Here is a 17,008-nt window from a genome sequence, read left to right on the forward strand (position 1 = left end):
TCTTTACGTTTTTGGGTTTTCGTTTTGCATCTCTCTGTCGAATTTATCATTTGCAGAACAACAATTATGGTGGGTTTCATTTGTAAGAGACATGAAGGGCAAAATTGGAATGAAACCAGTTTCTTCTAGCCACAAGTTACCATTAAGTCGCGTCAATATCACTCGCTAGCTTCCCAACCGGTCAGCAGGTAAAATCCAAAGAAGTCCAAAGCACAGGGGGGTTAAGTGGGTGTTTCTAAACAATGAGGAGGTTTCGTGTCAATTTCCTTAACCACAGGGGGGTTTTATGTATTTTACCCTAATAAAATTCATGTTCGGGTTGCCTCCCAAAAGAGTGTCTTTTTTTAATGTTTTTTGCTAGACATAGCTCAAGATTTGTTTAAACTAAGCGAATCGGGTCTTCCAGTTGCACCATCTCCACCCGTTCAACCAGAAACCCTTCATGATACGGCTTGAGACAGTGACCATTCACTACAAATTTCTTCTCCGTTTTCAAACTCTGGATCTCGACTGCACCATAATGAAAGACATTAGTCATAACAAAATGACCAATCCAACAAGAACGTAATTTACCTGGAAATAGGTTCAATTTTGAGTGGTACAGTAGAACTTTTTGCCCGCAGACAAATGTCTTCCTAGAAATTTGTTGGTCATGAAATATCTTATTATTCTCCTTATAAATCACTGCGTTCTCGTATGTTTCATTTTGAATCTCCTCCAATTCTTGTAATTGCAACTTTCTTTGAATTCCGCCCTCCTCGATATTCATATTGCATTGCTTGACCGCCTAAAACGCTCTATGCTCGAACTCGACCGGGAGGTGACATGGTTTCTCAAATACCAACCGGAAAGGGGACATTTCAATGGGTGTCTTGTACGCCGTCCTATATGCCCATAGTGCATCCTCCAGTCTCATACTCCAATCCTTCCTATCGGGTCGAACCATCTTCTCTAAGATCGACTTGATCTCTCGGTTCGACGCTTCCGCCCGACCGTTTGTTTGAGGATGGTAGGGTGTGGATACCTTATGTAAGACGCCGTACCTCCTAAAAAGTGCAGCAATCGTCTTGTTGCAGAAATGGCTACCTCGATCACTTACAATCGCTCGCGGCATCCCAAAGCGGACAAAAATATTAGACCTTATGAATTCTGCAACCACTTTAGAATCATTAGTACGGGTGGCCTTTGCTTCCACTCATTTTGAGACATAATCCACAGTAAGCAATATATACAAAAAATCATAAGATGAAGGAAAAGAACCCATAAAGTCAATACCCCAAACGTCAAAAATTTCAACAAAAATCATTGGGGTTTAGGTCATTTGATCCCTACGAAAAATATTACCTACTCGTTGACACTTGTCACAGGAGTTACAAAATGAGTAGGCATCTTTGAAGAGGGTCAGCCAATAGAACCCGCTCTCTAGCACCTTACGAGCCGTTCTCTTTGGTTCAAAGTGACCTCCACACTTAAAAAAGTGACAATAAGTTAAAATAAATTGGAATTCAATTTCACTTACACATCTACGGATGACTTGGTTGGCACCCTACTTCCAGAGGTAAGGATCATCCCAGATGTAAGATTTTGCATCACTCTTCAACTTGTCTCTCTTCGCCTTAGGCCATCCTACAGGAAACTTGTCAGTGACTAGAAAATTAATAATATCCGCATACCAAGGCAAGGATAAATTAACAGAAAATAAATGCTCATCGGGGAAAGTTTCTCTCAACGGGAGGTCATTTTCGGTGACTTGTACTCGACTCAAGCGATCTGCTACTAGATTTTCGCCCCTTTCTTGTCTCTGATCTCCAGATCAAACTCTTGTAGCAATACTATCCACCTTATCAGTCGTGGTTTTGCCTCTTTCTTGGTCAACAGATACCGCAATGCTGCATGATCAGAAAAAATAATAACTTTAGCACCTAATAAATAAGACCTGAATTTCTCTAAAGCAAAAATTACAGCCAAAAGCTCCTCTTCAGTGGTGGAATAGTTTAATTGAGATCCGTTCAAGGCTCGAGATGCATAGTATATAGCATGAGTTGCCTTTCCTACTCGTTGACCCAGCACCACGCCCACGGTATAATCGCTGGCGTCGCACATGATCTCGGACGGTAGGTTCCAATCAGGAGGTTGTATAATAGGTAGCGAGGTCAATAGCTTTTTCAACCTATCAAACGCCCTCTTACATGCTTCATCGAAATCGAAGGGCACTTCTTTTTGTAAAAGTTGCAATAGGGGTGCTCCAATTATTCAGAAGTCTTTAATGAACCTTCGATAGAAACCTGCATGACCCAAGAAAGAACGCACTTTTCGCATGCTCGCAGGATAAGGTAAAATAGATAAAACATCTATTTTTGACTTATCAACCTCAATACCCTTAAACGACACTACATGCCCCAGAACTATTCCGTGTTCGATCATAAAGTGACATTTTTTTCAATTAAGCACGAGATTAGTTTCTATACACCTTACCAAAATTAAATTTCAGGTTATCTAGACAGTTGTCAAAACTCTCACCATACACACATCCATGAAAACTTCGATAATCTTCTCAACATATTCGAAAAAAATACTTATCATGTATCTTTGGAAGGTAGCAGGTGCATTGCACAACTCAAATGGCATCCTTCGATATGTAAAAGTTCCAAACGGGCACGTAAAAGTCGTCTTCTCCTGGTTCTCGGGTGTGATAGCAATTTGAAAATAACCTGAGAATCCATCCAAAAAATAATAGTAAACTCGACATGTTGATCGCTCTACCATCTGATCAATGAAAGGAAGGTAACAATGATCTTTTTTCGTGACGGCGTTCAACTTCCTATAGTCTATACACTGCCGCCACCCGGTGGGCTTTCGAACTGGTACGAGTTCACGCTATTGGTTTGATTCAACTGTCACCCCTGCTTTCTTCGGGGCCGCCTGTACTGGACTCACCCAGGGGCTATCTGATATTGCAAAGATTATCCCCACATCCAACAGTTTCAGGATCTCTTTCTTCAGTACCTCCATCATTAGGGGATTCAGTCTCCTTTGAGCCTATCGAATAGGTTTAACACCATCCTCGAGTCGAATTCGATGCACACACACTGTGGGGCTAATTCCCTTGATACCGGCAATGGTCCATCCTATCTCCTGCTTATATTCCCTGAGAACTCGAAATAGTTTGTCCTCCTGAACCTTTGATAAACTCGCGAAGATGATCACTGGGAGTGTCTCCCCTTTACCCAAGTATGCGTACTTTAGGTGTTTCAGCAGGGGTTTCAATTCCAAAACAAGCGCCTGCACCACAGATGGAAGTAACCTCTGGTGAGGTTCGGGTGTAAAAATGGGTGCGAGATCACACCTTATTTTTGTGGTTGGCAATATCTGTAACGCTCTAATCACACATTTGAGCTTTTCACTCAACTCTACCCCAGGGATCATCTCTGATTCGAAATGCCTGGTCAAGGCGACTTCTAACTCATGCCTGCCTTCAATTTTAAAAACTTCTTGTACAGCAGGGTCAATAACATTTATAGAGAAAATAGAGCCAGCATATGATTTTGAAGGATATTTCATGGTTTAAAAAATGTTAAAATGAACAATCTCGCCATCAAATTCCATAGACAGGGTGCTCTTATTAACATCAATTTTGGTTCGAGCTGTGCTTAAGAAGGGTCTACCTAACAGTAAAGGTGATGGGTCGCGGGAGTGTTCATCCTCCATGTCTAGCACATAAAAATCGGTGGAAAAAATCAATTCATTAATTTTTACTAAAACATCTTCAGCAAACCCGTCAGGGTATGCATTGGTTCGGTTAGCTAAGTGAATTATTATTCACGTTTCGTTCAAAGAACCTAAGTTCAAAGAAGCATAAATGGATTTGGGCATGACATTAATCGAAACTCCTAGGTCTAACATGGTCTTCCCAATTAAGGTATTACCTATCCTACAGGGAATGGTGAATATACCTGGATCCCAGCATTTCAGTGGAAGTTTCCTTTGTAAGATTGCTGACACGTTCTCCCCCACTATAACTCGTTCATCTCCTTTCAACCGCTTTCGGTTGATACACAAGTCCCTCAAAAATTTTGCGTATCTAGGCACTTGTTTAATCGCGTCCACTAGGGGAATGTTAATCTCCATCTTGCGAAAGATTTTCAGGACCTCTTTTGCCTTATCCTATTTCTTTGGTTTCTCTAGCTTGCTAGGAAAGAGAGGTAGATTAGTTTTAGCTTTAGTGATTAGGTGCGGGAGTACCTTTTGATCTTTGTTGTCTCTGCCCTCCTCTTCCAACTCTTTCTCAATTCGTTCATCGTCCTTGTCCTTAGGAATCACCGGTTCTCGTTCTCGAATTTTTTTGCCACTCCTCAAGGTCATTGTACTAACATTCTTCGGATTCAACTCTGGTTGAGATGACAACTTCTCTTGAACTTGGGACTCCAAACGGTTGTTCGTGATGGCCATTTGATTCATTTGATTTTGCATGGATTGCATTTGTCCCAGTTGATTTCTCATATTTTGTAGACCTGAATCTGTCTTCTGTTGATTTGCAATCAATTGTTTCATCATCTATTCCAAGAACGGACTTGAGTTAGAAGGGGGTGGTGGTAGGCGAGGTTGATACTGCTGTTGATACCCTTGCTATTTGTTTGGCGCAAAATTGGACTGCCTATTTCCTCCATAACTGAAGTTAAGGTGATCCCTCCAACCAAGATTGTAGGTACTTGAATATGGGTCATACTGCTTTCTTGGCACGGGCGCGTGGCCAGTCATGTTAACTTGTTCTGCATTTTTTCTTGAATTAGCGGACACATCTCCATAGAATGACCCAAGGCAACGCATACCCCACATACTTTGGCTTGTGAGGCACTTCTCACAGTTAGTTTTCACACGAAGAACGTCAATTCAGAGATTTGTTGTTGGATGGAGGATGTTTCTATCTCATTCACCCTATGCGTTAGGACATCCTCCCTTGTACCAAACTGTTGCGAATTCTCAGCCATTCCTTCAATTAGCTCTCACGCCTCTCGAGAAGTCTTATTTACTAACGCCTCTCCACTTGCAGCATCGATTATACTTCTGTCCCTGAAGAGTAGCCCCTTATAGAAATATTGGATGAGCAGTTGCTCATTTATCTGATGCTGAGGGTATTGGATGCACAGCTTCTTAAATCTCTCCCAGTACTCATAGAGAGACTCGCCTAGATGTTGTTTGATACCGCATATCTCCTTCCTTAGGCTTGTAGCTCGAGACGCCTGAAAGTACTTGTCCAAGAATTTTTTCTTCAGCTGGTCCCACGTGGTGATACTACCAGGTGTTAGGTAGTACAACCAATCTTTTACGGAGTTCTTCAAAGAGAAGGGAAAGACCCTCATTTTTATCTGCTCTTCTGTGATTCTCGGGGTTTTATACTGTTGCAAACGACGTCGAATTCTTACAAGTGCTTATAGGGCTCCTCATTTGGTAGACCATGGAAAGATGGCAAGAGATGAATTAGATCAGATTTTAGTTCAAAGAGAGTGTTATCATTCAAATTTGGAAAAGTAATGCATAAAGGTTGCTAATTTAAATTATGAGTAGCCAACTCCCTTAGTGTCTATGCATTTGCCATGATGACTTGCTCTTGGTCCGAGTCACTCGAAGTGTCACCAAACAAATCTGCTGGTCCAACTTCTGGCTCAGGTCTCTGAGATGCAGCACTTGAGCGCTATTCTCTGAGTTGTCTGGTCTCTTTTCTTGTTCTACGCGTAGTCTTTTCTACCTCGGGGTCGAAAATTAATTCACCTGTACGAGAAAAACGAGGCATACATTGAAAAGCACCAGAAAATTAGAACAAAAGTGAAATAAAAAAGAAACAAATAACTGACACCAGTCCTCGGCAATGGCGCCAAAAATTGACAAATGTCGAACATGTGCAATAATAAAAATAGAACCTAACTACCACCAAAAGCAGTCAATAATTAATCCTAGGTACTGGAGTAGGGACTCTAGGTGTGCAATGGGTTACTTGATTCACCATGTTTCCGAAAAGTTTGTTTAATCCGATATACCAGAATTAATTAGTTGACAACATTTTCTAAATAGTAGACAGTGGCAAGTAAGGTCGTCTCCTTAGGAATTGGGGATATTTGTCTCTTTGAGATACTAATTGGTGAAGGGGGATTTTATGGGAATGATACTAAAAATAATTAAGCAATTCAACTAAAAAAAATAATTAACTAACACAAATATAGACAGGAATTAAATCAAGAATAGAATAGATAAATTCTAACAAAGGATACAACTACTCAGACACAGTCCACTCATCCGATCATTAATGCAAGGTAGGTTCACTTAATTTATTAATAGGTTAGTTATAGTCGCCGACGAGTTCTGACGACCAATTTTTTCTTAATTTATTGGTAACCAAGGTACGACCATTGATTACCCCTAACCAGAAAATATTTCTAGGTACGACCGTAAGAATTAATTTTTCAATTACATAAAGGATTGGAAAAACCTAACCCCAATCAATAACATGTTACGAGAGTTATTTAAATCAGATTGCACGTTTCCCTATTGTATAAAAACGCTAGTTGCCACTAGTATTAATCAATTTAAATAATTACGAATTTAATTGACTAATTTGGTAGGAGATTAATAAATCGCACTAAACATCGAGCCCTTGACATTCAATTAACTAAATAATCTCATAGAAATTCAAACAGACAATGTGCAAATATTAATAAATTAAGGAACGCATGATAATTAATTCGATCTCACAAGTATTCGGGACTGTGTCGTCGCGTTGATCTTTGGCTAGACTGACAGGTGTCGAGCCTGTGTAATAATAAATACCTACTCGAGAAAAATATAAATTTTCTGTGTATAGCAGTGAGTAAGGTCGAATCCACAGGGATTGGAAAAAATTCGATTCTTTTCAAGTTCAGGACACGGGGAATTTTTTATCAGAATAAAACTAAAAATAATTAAACAATTTAACCAAAAAATAAATAATTAATTAATACGAATATAAATAGCAATTAAATAAATAATAAATAAATTCTAACCAAGGATACAACTACGCAGACACAGTCCATTCATCCGATCATTGATGCAAAGAAAGTTCACTTAATTTTATTAACAGGTTAGTTATAGTCACCGATAAACTTTGACGACCAGCTTTTCCTTAATTTATTGATAACCAAGGTACGACCGTTGATTACCTCTAACCAGGAAATACTTCTAGGTACGACCGTAGGAATTAATTTCCTAATTGCCTTAAAAACTAGAAAAGTCTAACCCAAATTAATAACATGCTACGAGGGTTATTTAAATCAGATTGCATGTTCCCCTAATGTGTGAAAACACTAGTTGCCACAGATATTAACCAATTAAACAATTACGGATTTAATTGATTAATTTGACAGGAGATTAATAAGTCAAATTGCACATCAGGCCCTTGATATCCAATTAACAAAATAATCCCATGAAAATTCAAATAGAAAACATGCAAATATTAGCAAATTAAGGAACACGTAAAAATTAATTAGATCTCACAGATATGTGGGACTGCGTCTTCGCGTTGATCCTTGACTAGATGAGAAGATTAGCCACGCCTCATAAGAAACTTTCCACACAATTTAATTGATTTCAAAGACATAAATACTCGCTAATAAGTTAGAATGAAACTTTGAGTCTTCGTAGATTCTTTGAAGAAAAATTGCATACCACACAACAAAAGAAGGAATAAGTTCCTCCTCTACACAAAAGACTACCTATTCTACTTTGTAGTCTCCTCGGAGAGAAAATCTCCCTTCATGCCAGAAGCTCTCTAAAAATAAAAACAAACCAAATGGAAAACTTCACCCCCTCGTCCACACAAGAAACCATTCTTTTTCTCTATCTAATCAATCCCACCGAAAACAAAAGCAAAAGCCAACTTTTGTTTGTCGGGTTTCCTTTGACCAAATGCACACGATCACAAGAAAGCAATTATCCTACTACTGTAAGAAAGCAAACAAAAGGCACACTATCTTTAGACAATACTAATTCTTCGCGGTCCCCACCAAATTGAGATGTTGGCTAGCCAAATGCAATTCAATTCTTCTTCATCAGCAAAAGGGATGGACGTTGGTTTACACCATGCATGTGGGCCAATTGTGTAGAGCTTCACAATAATCTTCTCAAGAAGGTTTCTGCGCCAATTTCTGAAATTGGGTTTAAATACCAAATATAAATATATGTCACAATTAAAGCAATATTTGGCAAGATCAAAGAGGAAAATTAACAATAAAATTACTAACAATTGACACCCTATCATAGACGAAAAGCTTAGCCACGCCGCATAAATAAATCCCACGCAAAGTGATTGAATTCATGAACGTCAAACCGTCTTTAACTAATTAATCAAGAAGTAAAAGATGATTCTCCCGTTGGGAAATTTTGTCGAACAGTAGGCGTGCGCATGACAAGGAAAAATAAAGAAAAACTAAACTATTGCTCCAAGCTATCCTACGACTAAAAACAACCTCTAACCCTCTAGTGGTTCTGCCAAATTTAGAGAAAAAGGTGCAAAAGCGGGGCCCTCCGAATTTTCTCTTGTTTCCTATTGCTAGTAGGACTTCCCGTACCAGCCATCTCTTCATCAGTCCAAAAGGAAAAGGAAATCAGCTTTGGTCCCCTCTTGTGGGCCACGTTGATGGAGCTTTGTAGAAGACTTCCACGTGTGAAGTAATTTGCTTCAGAAAGCCCCCCCCCTTTTTAGCACCTTTCAGTCCCATTTCCTGTAGATAGGTCCAAATACCAAATATAAGTATATGTTAACAATTAAACGATATTTGGCAAGGACAATGGGGGAAATTAATAATAAAAATTACTAACAATTAACACCCTATCAAATCCCCCCACACCTGAACCATGCTTGCCCTCAAGCATGAGAACAGCAATTGAACACCAAAATTTGACAATGGCTATTGCTCCAACTACCGTATTGTCAAGATACCAAGAAAAACATATATTAAGCATCAATGGTCAAGATCCAAGAAACAATACCTCAGTTAGCTTCCAAACCACCAACTCCTCCAATTTAAAGCAAACTAATATAAGAAAAAGGAATGGTTGCTCAACATTCATCAGCAAATGGTCCAACTATTAACCAAAATCTCAACATTAAATTCACAAATCGGCAAGCTGACTCTTTCACATTCTAACACAATCTTTACTTTTTTTTTATCACGTTTTCTATTTTTCTCTTTCTTTTTTTTTTTAGAATAACAAAAGACTTAGTTTCTAGCCATTAGAGCCTTTTGACGCGAACTCCAACATTTACCAGATGGAGGAGCCTGGTCACTCAGCTCCAATCGCTACGCGACCACGCACTCATAATAACTACTATCTTTTGACGCGAGAATCGACAGTTTAGGTGAAGATCCCTGGTTACTCAGTAGTAACAACTAGCGGAGTACAGTCAACTTTTATTTACAACCATATAACACAATAACTAAAACAACACAAAAGTAACAGCAGCCAGCCTCAAATTTCCAAACATGGAGAACTAAAATTAATAACTGGACCAATTCACATGAAAAATGCCAACAATCATTCCCTATGCCTAGAAAAGTTAACCAAAAATTAGAAAAGTCAAGCCATTACTGATATTCACCAAAGAGATGTTCCTAAACTCAACCACATTAACTTGATACCCTTTTATTACTAAAACTTGGCAATAGCAACATTAATCTGTCAAGCAATGCTACCACACTCGATTGTCGAGATTGTGTCATTCATTTTCCGTCAAATTAGATGATTTCCGTCCATTTTCCAAAGAAATCCAAAGGACAATGAAATTATGTAGGTGTTTTTAAATAATGAGGAGATTTCGTGGGTAGTAAGCAAATCACAAGAGGTCAGTGTATTTTATCTTTTTTTTTTTAATTTTACAAACCAAAAGAATTCTATTCTAGTATTAGCTGTAATCAACCCAAAAGAAGAAAGACAGATGTTCTATACCAAAATGGTCCTATCCTAAATCACAACAGTACGCAAAACCAAGTTGAGTTTGACATTCAACCCCCCGACACTTTGGCACTTCAAGATGCGACTACGCTGCTACCGCTCCTTAGTACAGTAAAACTCCGAGTCACCACACACACTCACACGCTAGCCACACTGACTGTGCCCCTTCTCGCCCCATTCTCGCTCTCACCTAGGGTGCGATTTAATTGAATAGCTTGACTCGAGCTCATGAATAGCTTGATAAATTATTCCATTTGAGATTGACAGGTCGCGGTTGAACTAATCAATTGAGTTTTTTGAAGCAAGTTCGGGTATGTATATTATATATTGAAAAACTTGTGGTGTTTTATGAAATACTTGATATAATATTTAATTAATATATTATAAATATTTAAATTACTCTTTTAGGTTGGTTATTTATAATATTTTTGATCCTAATCATTTGTTGAACTCAAGTAATCAAACTTCACCATAACGAACGCAATTCCTCCACCTAGCACTTTTTCCTGCCTTAGATCTTTGTTCATTGATCGTTGTGGCAAGCTCAAGAAGTTGTTCACACCAAGGTTGCTACAATCCGTGCAAAGTCTTGAAGTACTTAAGGTCTGGTGTTGTAACGAATTGGAGGAGATAGTATCAAACGATGAAGAAGGCTACTTTAGTTTTACTTCAAGCAACAAAGATTCATGCTAAAGGACCACTATCAGTTGCCTCCCAAATCTCAAGAAATTGGCTGTGCTAGGAAATCCTAAACTAAGGAATATTTGCAAGGGGCTCCTGATTTGTAACTCTATTGAGAGAATTGAGGTAATAAGCTGCCGAAATCTGGAAAGCTTACCTCCCTTCCTACCCTCCATCAATGGACAACCTTCTGCACCACCGGCACTTAAAGTGATCCAAATATCTCTACTTGGTTGGGAGTCATTGAAATGGGACAATCCTTACATGAAGAAGATCCTTCAACCTTTTGTTCGTTATGGTGAATTTTGAGAATAATGTCAAGCTTGACAAATTAGAATTGTACAAAGATTCTTAAGAATATGCCAAGGTCGGAACTCGTATTTATCCAATGTAATTTTTGCCATTAGCGTAGAGTTTGTCATTTAATAAAATTATGATGTGTTTTATTTTTAAAAAAAAGGAAAAAAATTCGTTTACTCGTGATTTTAATCATTTAAGCTTTTCATTGTTATTCTCCATAAGAAAGTGAAAACCATGGAATTTGGGCATATCCATGCCAACAATATATATATTCCACTTACTTTGGGACCATTTCTGCAAGAGTTCCAGAGAACACATTTGAAGATTTACATTACTAAGTCCAAAAGTATAATTAAGGTCAAACATAATTAGTCAGAAGTTTTATTCAAGTCCGGAGAAAGAAATTCCAAACTCACTTCTTTGGAAACATGGTAGTTTGATACTTGATGATGAAGTTGGCAAGTTAAGATGTTGTACACTGTTCGTGATGTTAAAGCAATCGTGGAGAGCATCATTGGCTTCCCTCTTTATGATCTGACTCTGAGCCTAATTTATGATGGCAAAAAACTTAATGATTCAAAGGTCCAATCTTGTCACAATATTACAGCAGAATCAACCTTACTGATGTTAGCGCAAAATTTTTTTCAGATATCTGTCGGGTACTACAATTTAATCTTGACGTGCATCAAGATTGTTTGATCAAAGCTGTGAAGAACAAGATTTTTGATAGGCTAGGATTCCCAGTTGATTCCCAGATTCTGGAATGTAGAGGAATACCTCTAAACAGTCGTCAGCATTTAGCTAGTTACAACATTCAGAGAAAGTCCATAATTCAACTGTTTAATCTTGCCCGTTAATTGAATTACCTAAGAAAGTAACATCTTCTTTGTGCAAGACTGAAAGGTCATTTTTCAAGATTTTACTTATGATGCTAATCTCTACAGTCTTTTTGCATTTTGGATTACTTTTAACTGTAAAGAAAAATATTGGGGTGTTTTTTTTTTATCAATCGTCACTTTGTCTATAGTATCCTACACTATCCTAATCTAAGAGGGAGACACAAGTCACCCAACTGGGTCTAGAGGGGCCGGAAGGGACTGAACTACCATCAGACTAGACAGATGCACTACGCACCCGTCTGATTTTTTTTAAGAAACCACTTAATGTGGTAATTGATGGGAGGCAAAGGAGCCTTAAATGGCTTAGTGGTGGCCATCAGCCCAAAGGCTGGTGGTTAAAAAAATTGGGGTGTTGATCATAGCTTTTCATTTCTTCTAATTTTCTTGTGAAACTGTTGGTATTTGTTTTGGAAATGGGCTTCTTATAGCTAAAACAAATTTATTCCTCCTTTAAACTTGTTGCATATGAGGAAAGCCTGACAAAAGATGCTAACTGTATTAAACTCAGAGATGATTTCTGATTTAATCAGGGCAACAGTTGATGCTAACTTTTCATGATATGATCAAGTTTTTGCTCATTCGAGAAGTATTACCATGCTATGTGACTGAACAAGTCCCTAGTTGTTGGACAAGAAAACAAATAAAATTACAGATGACGATGTCTCTAATGTAATATGTTGTGTTTCTTTTCCTCCAGTGCAATGTAGCTGAATAATTACTTTAGCTTTTTTGTCTAACATAATTCAATTCAATGTGCAAATTCTAAGACAATACCTCTATACCGGCTCAAGTTGTAGTAGTGTAAAACTTCTTTTTTTTTTTGAGATTATTGGTTTGCCTTTTCTTTTCATACATTGGACATTTTTTTCTCCCCCTTTGGGTTTAGCTACACTTTGCACTCAATATTTAAATTAGCAGACCAAGCAATGGTGAGCAATTTTTTGTTATTGTTATTCAGAAGCAATATAAAAAGGATGAAGTCTTTGTAAAAAAATATTTGGGAAGTCCATCGGAAAATCACCAATTTGACAAGAAAAAAGGGAAGATTGAAAGTCATGTACAGGATCTACAGACCAAATAGATGATCAAATAGGTTCGAGGGGTGACATCATTTTTATTATTACACATTGTTCCCTTTATCCTCCTGAATTTTACTTGAATTCATGTACTTCAGATTTTTTTTTTCTTTTGATTAAATACAAGTGCTAAAAGAATTGGAGCGTCAAAATTCTTAGTTGCAAAGCAAGCAATCCAGGGTGTCACTTTCAAATTTGAATTAAGTAGATTTTCTGAGTACTCTTTTTTTGGCTGTTGTTACTGTTTTGCAGATAAATATATGCTTGCCTGTTATGAAACCGGTTGCTTTGAAAGTGAAGAAATCAGATACAGTTAGAAAAGTGAAAGCAATGTTGAAAGAAAAGAAAAGAATATGTGAATGTCTTCTGGAATTCTTTTCTGCTGGTCATGGGAGGATGATCAAAATCTGGGCTCAGTTGGGATTCAGCAGAATACTAATCTCCATTTTTTTGTTCAAAATTTGCTGTCAACGAGACTGTTTATCAAGAGAGCATCTGATCAGAAAGTCCTCCAGATTGATGCAGAGGCTTCTGATACCATCCACAATGTTTAATATCAAATGTTTAATTGAGGCCAAAGACGGGATCTGATAGGATGTAATTTGTTGCTAAATTTATAATTATTTTTCCCTTGATTTTAACCAAATATTATTTTAATTAATAGATTCTACCTATATTTGATTAATTGTGTTAATTGTAGGGAGGTGGAGTAAAAAGTGACAAAAGAGGTGATTTTTCAAGAATTACTGTCAAGTCCAGATGATTCGGGAATTTACTACGCATGGGATTTCCTAATTCGAGTCAAATATGGACATCTTTGGTGGAATTTGAAAGACTTTAATTACCTTTGTTAGTTGTAGAGTTGAATTAGAAAACATGAGTTATTATTGTTTTTATTTCCTTTTTTCTAATTAGACAATAGGCCTTTGTTATGAGTAGTAGATATCAAATAGGAAGCAAAAGAATAAGGGAAGTCCGCCGAGTCCCGTTTGATTAGTACTTCTTAGGGAGGAAAAGGGTCAGTCAGCTATATATATTAGCAGACTAGTCACTTAGATTAGGTTTTATCTTTGTTTCGGTTGGCCGCATGTCTTCACGTTGGCAATTTTCCCAACAACGAAGAACTAACTTCTCGTTTTCTAGTCGAAAGTCAACTTGAAGATTCGGTTCCAAACATCTGTGAGATCGAATTATTTTTATTTATTTATTTTATTCATTGGTATTCGTATGTTTTCTGGTTTAACTTCTTATGATTGTTTTGTTATTTGAATGTCAAGGGCTCGATATTCGAATTAACTTAATAATCTACCGCCAAATTAACCGATTAAATCTGTAATTGTTTGATTGGTTAATACTAGTGACGACTAGCGTGATTGGTCCCATGTTAGGAAAACGTATAATCTAATTTAAACAAATCCCCGTAGCGTGTTTATTGATTAAAGTTGGGCTTTTCTAATTCTTAATGCAATCGAGGAATTAAATCCTACGGTCGCACCTAGGGTTATTTCTTGGTTAGGCAAATAGTTAACGATTGTACCTTGACTATCAATAAAGTAAGGAAAAGTTGGTTGTTTATCGCGTGTATAGCAACTATAACCAATCTATTAACTAATAATTGAATTATCTTTACATCGATGATCAATTGAATGGACCGTATATAAAAAGTTGCACCTTTGCCTAGAATCGTATCTATTGTTGATTAATTCCTATTTATTTTTGTGAGTTGCTTTTATTTAGTTAATTAGTTATTTTTATATTTTTGTAAAAACCCCCATCTCTGAATTCTAAAAGAAATAAATTATCCCTAGTCCCTGTGGATTCGATACTCGCCTATATATAAAATTTGTATTTTTTTTGAGTAGGTAATTATTATTGCACAGGCTCGACACCTGTCAGGATCCCTTGTGATAAGTTCAGTCTAATTTATTCCGGTAAGCCCCTTGAGGATGATCATGAAACCTTAGCCTCTCTCGATATCCAGGGTGAATCAACTCTTCATATGGTGCTTTGGCCAAGAGATGTATTGCCAATCTCTGTGAAAATGTAAAATGAAGAGTTGTTGAAGAGGGAAGTCAAGTCGTTGTACACTGTTCGCGATGTTAAAGCAATCGTGGAGAGCATCGTTGGCTTCCCTGTGAATGAGCAGAGCCTAATGTGTGATGGACAACAACTTGATGATTCAAAGGTCCTATCTTCTTATCATATTGCTGCAGAATCCATCTTAAAGATGTTAGTGCAGAATATTTAGATACTTGTTAAGGATGGTTTCAAAACAATTACTCTTGATGTGTGTCAAGATGTTATGATCAGAATTGTGAAGGACAAGATTTTTCACATAACAGGATTGCGAGCTAATCCCCTGTTTTTGGAATATGGGGGAAAACCTCTAGATAATTTTCAGAGTTTGCCTAGATATAACATTTAGAGAGTGTCCACACTTCATCTAAGGAGGTTTGGGATGTTTTTAATTGTATTAACCAGAAAAGAATATGATGTTGTGCAAGAAAGATTGAGACATCCTTTGTCAAGATTTTGCTTTCTGATGCTAATGGATATAATCTTGGTGATTTGTCAAAGTGGAGTTTGTTGCTTTCACTACTGTCTTGTCTTGGTGATGGACGCATTTAAAGGTTATCAAAACAGTTTTGCTGTGAATAATTCAAAGCTAAAATATCCAATTTTGTCAAAAAATGTGAAAGCAATGTTTGAGTCAGGAGGGGAGAGTAATGCTTTGTTTCAGGAGCTTTTGCCTAGAGCTGGTCATAGGATTCAATTAGACTACTAAGTATGACACTAGCTAATCATAGAATTCGGAGGGATTAGTGACTTTCAAATTATCTGAAGTAGAAGATGATAATTGGTCATGGAAGGATATATTATGGTTGATACATGAATTTGTGATCCCATCTTTGTATCAAATGTTCGATTGGGGCCAAACAAAGGGTACATTCACATAACTTTGATTGAAGATGATATTGTAGAACGTTTAGCCTTTCTGGATATTCAAGGGGAAATTTTCTATGACTTGAAGTTTCTTGTTGTCACAGAACAGACAAAATCTTCAAGGCAGATAGAATTTGTTTGCATAATGGAACTTACATTTTTTGCACATTTTTGGATAATGGAACACAAAAAAGATGGACTTTCTTCCTATTTTGCAACTTTTTCTTTTTAATTGTATTTGAATCAAAAAAATAAAAGATATATGAGACTCATTGACGTGATTGGGAAATTTTTATGAAACCTAATCATAAGGGTGTATAATAACCAAATAATTCGACTCAACTCGTGAGTAACTCGGTCAAAGATTCGACTTTAATTTGGTGTTGATTGAATTCAAGTAGGGTTCTGCCTACTTGATAAGAAATTTAAGTGAGTACAAATAGGAAAACCAAAACTCAAGTATCTTGTACAATATGATTTTTTATTATTTATTGTGAAATTACATTTATGAGTAAGATATATAGTTATGAAATTTACCCCAATAAAAAAACCAAGCTTGAGAACCTTCTGTTATATATTTTGATTCTATCCAATTCCTATATCTTCATATAGTCAGATTTAGTCGCAAGAGAAGAGAAAATTACAAACAAGCACTATTTTAACTGTAACACGAAATCCAATTTAACACACAAAAGAGGATAAACGAATTATACAACAATAATGAGTAAAGAAAAAAAAATAGTTACAGTCAAGCATAAATTTGGAGCGTGTGCAAAAAATAGAGCCCTCAGTCTTAAAAGTTAAATCAGTGTTCTAATGTTCTTGATAAATCAGTGCTGGGCAACGGAGATGTTCCTTCGCTTGCAGATGTTCATAGCAAAACGCAAGAGACCATCTTGCCTATAGCCCCAGAATTCTACCACATCACCTTTCTTTAGATGATTGTCATCAACAAGCTTATTCCACCCGCTGTTGAGAGCGTACTTGTTCGCGCTCGGCCAGCTCTTCAAATTCATGTCGAAACAGCGTTGTGAGCAATCCACCACCGTGACCTTAAGAGCCTCTTTCTGATTCAGCAGCATCACTTCTGGTTCAGTCAATACTTGCATGATTTCCTCGCGAATTGGA

The 17,008-nt window shown here is 37.2% G+C and overlaps 1 protein-coding gene and 1 non-coding gene across 2 annotated transcripts; both read left to right on the forward strand.

Moving 5' to 3' along the window:
- Positions 1-5,118: 5,118 nt before the first annotated feature.
- LOC140021782 (small nucleolar RNA R71) lies at positions 5,119-5,225 on the forward strand. The gene has a single exon (XR_011825765.1). It is a non-coding gene; the product is annotated as a small nucleolar RNA R71 (small nucleolar RNA).
- Positions 5,226-11,430: 6,205 nt separating this feature from the next.
- LOC140017026 (uncharacterized) lies at positions 11,431-15,362 on the forward strand. Its single transcript, XM_072071385.1, has 6 exons — positions 11,431-11,544; positions 13,190-13,249; positions 13,333-13,485; positions 13,638-13,665; positions 14,992-15,166; positions 15,248-15,362. Exons 1-6 carry the CDS (start codon positions 11,431-11,433, stop codon positions 15,360-15,362), a joined length of 645 nt encoding a protein of 214 aa, XP_071927486.1.
- The last annotated feature ends 1,646 nt before the right edge of the window (positions 15,363-17,008 follow it).

This window comes from Coffea arabica, chromosome 1e (assembly GCF_036785885.1).
Source record: "Coffea arabica cultivar ET-39 chromosome 1e, Coffea Arabica ET-39 HiFi, whole genome shotgun sequence".
Lineage (NCBI taxonomy): Eukaryota > Viridiplantae > Streptophyta > Magnoliopsida > Gentianales > Rubiaceae > Coffea > Coffea arabica.